The 1,142-nt window shown below is 39.7% G+C and overlaps 1 protein-coding gene across 1 annotated transcript; it reads right to left on the bottom strand.

Annotated features, from left to right (window-relative positions):
• Window positions 1-386: 386 nt before the first annotated feature.
• LOC119611147 lies at window positions 387-761 on the bottom strand. The gene has a single exon (XM_037966639.1). The coding sequence runs from the start codon at window positions 759-761 to the stop codon at window positions 387-389; it is 375 nt and encodes a 124-aa protein (XP_037822567.1).
• Between the last annotated feature and the right edge of the window lie 381 nt (window positions 762-1,142).

Raw genomic sequence — 1,142 nt, 5'->3', positions numbered from 1 at the left:
CTAACCCTGAGCGCATGGTTCCAAAGGGTGCTATGACGGAATTGCATCTATGACTAGCGTCTGACGATCACAACGTGGTCATAAACGAAAATTAATATATTTAGTCTGGTTGAGCACTCGGCGAACTACTCGTTAACGGGCAAACTATCACGACTGTTTACTGTTCCACAACACAAATGAACTTCCCTGGTCGTAGGCTTTCACTAAAAAAGAAAACAAAGTGTTAAATATAATCAAGGCAAAATATCATTAACAAAATGTTTTGTGTAGAAAGTATCTACTAACTCATTTATACAAAATACAGAAAAAAAAATAGGTTTTATCATTTTGGTTCGAGCTAGGAGTAGGTATAATCGTTGGGACTAGAACCACCAAAGATGTTGAAACTATTGTTTCAAATCTTTGGCATGAAATACCCCCAACGATTTTCCTTGAAGGTCTTCAACCTCGTATAGGCTATTACCAATAGGTCTGACAATTCGGCATTTTAAAAATTTCTTGGCTAGTTTAGCATTAAAATTATTTTTGAAATCGCTTTGCTGAAAGTTGCGGCGATAAACCTCTTGACCTGGTACAAACTTGACTTGACGGCAACGAGTATTGTATGTCTTCTCGTTTTTCAAATATGCTTTGTGCAGATTCTCACGAATTTTGTGCCGTACTAAGTCCATTTTTACGGGTTTTGGTACTATGTCGATTTCCGGATCATGAAGACATTGTAGTTTCTTCGCAAGCTTATATACACTTCCGTGCGAAATCATGTTCATACCGAACAGTGCGAAGTACGGCGTAACCCCAATAGACGTTTGGACTGACGACCGCAGCGAAAATTCAATTTCGGACAGGTACTTATCCCACTCAGTGTGATCCTCCTGTAGGTAGGAACGAATTGCGGACAGGATGGACTGGTCAACCCGTTCCGAAGCGTTGGCTTGTGGCGAGTGTGTGGCAGTTTTTACATGCTTTACGCCAAAATTCATTACCATATCCTGAAACTCTTTACTAGTAAACTGCTTGCCATTATCAGACAAAATCGTCTCAGGTGTACCAAATTTGTGGAACACTTCAGATATTAAAAACTTAATGACGTTTTTCGTGTTAGCTTTCGGCATAGCTCTGAGCAGTACATATTTCGTTAGGTG

The sequence above is a fragment of the Lucilia sericata genome, unplaced genomic scaffold (genome assembly GCF_015586225.1).
Source record: "Lucilia sericata isolate MDLA Ls3-8-SP2 unplaced genomic scaffold, ASM1558622v1 Contig001376F_arrow, whole genome shotgun sequence".
Taxonomy (NCBI): Eukaryota; Metazoa; Arthropoda; class Insecta; order Diptera; family Calliphoridae; genus Lucilia; species Lucilia sericata.
This window is presented reverse-complemented; position numbering and strand designations above follow the sequence as displayed.

Bases quoted from the DNA above. Each gene is read 5' to 3' on its own strand.
- LOC119611147 (XM_037966639.1), bottom strand. From the start codon at position 761: ATGATTTCGCACGGAAGTGTATATAAGCTTGCGAAGAAACTACAATGT.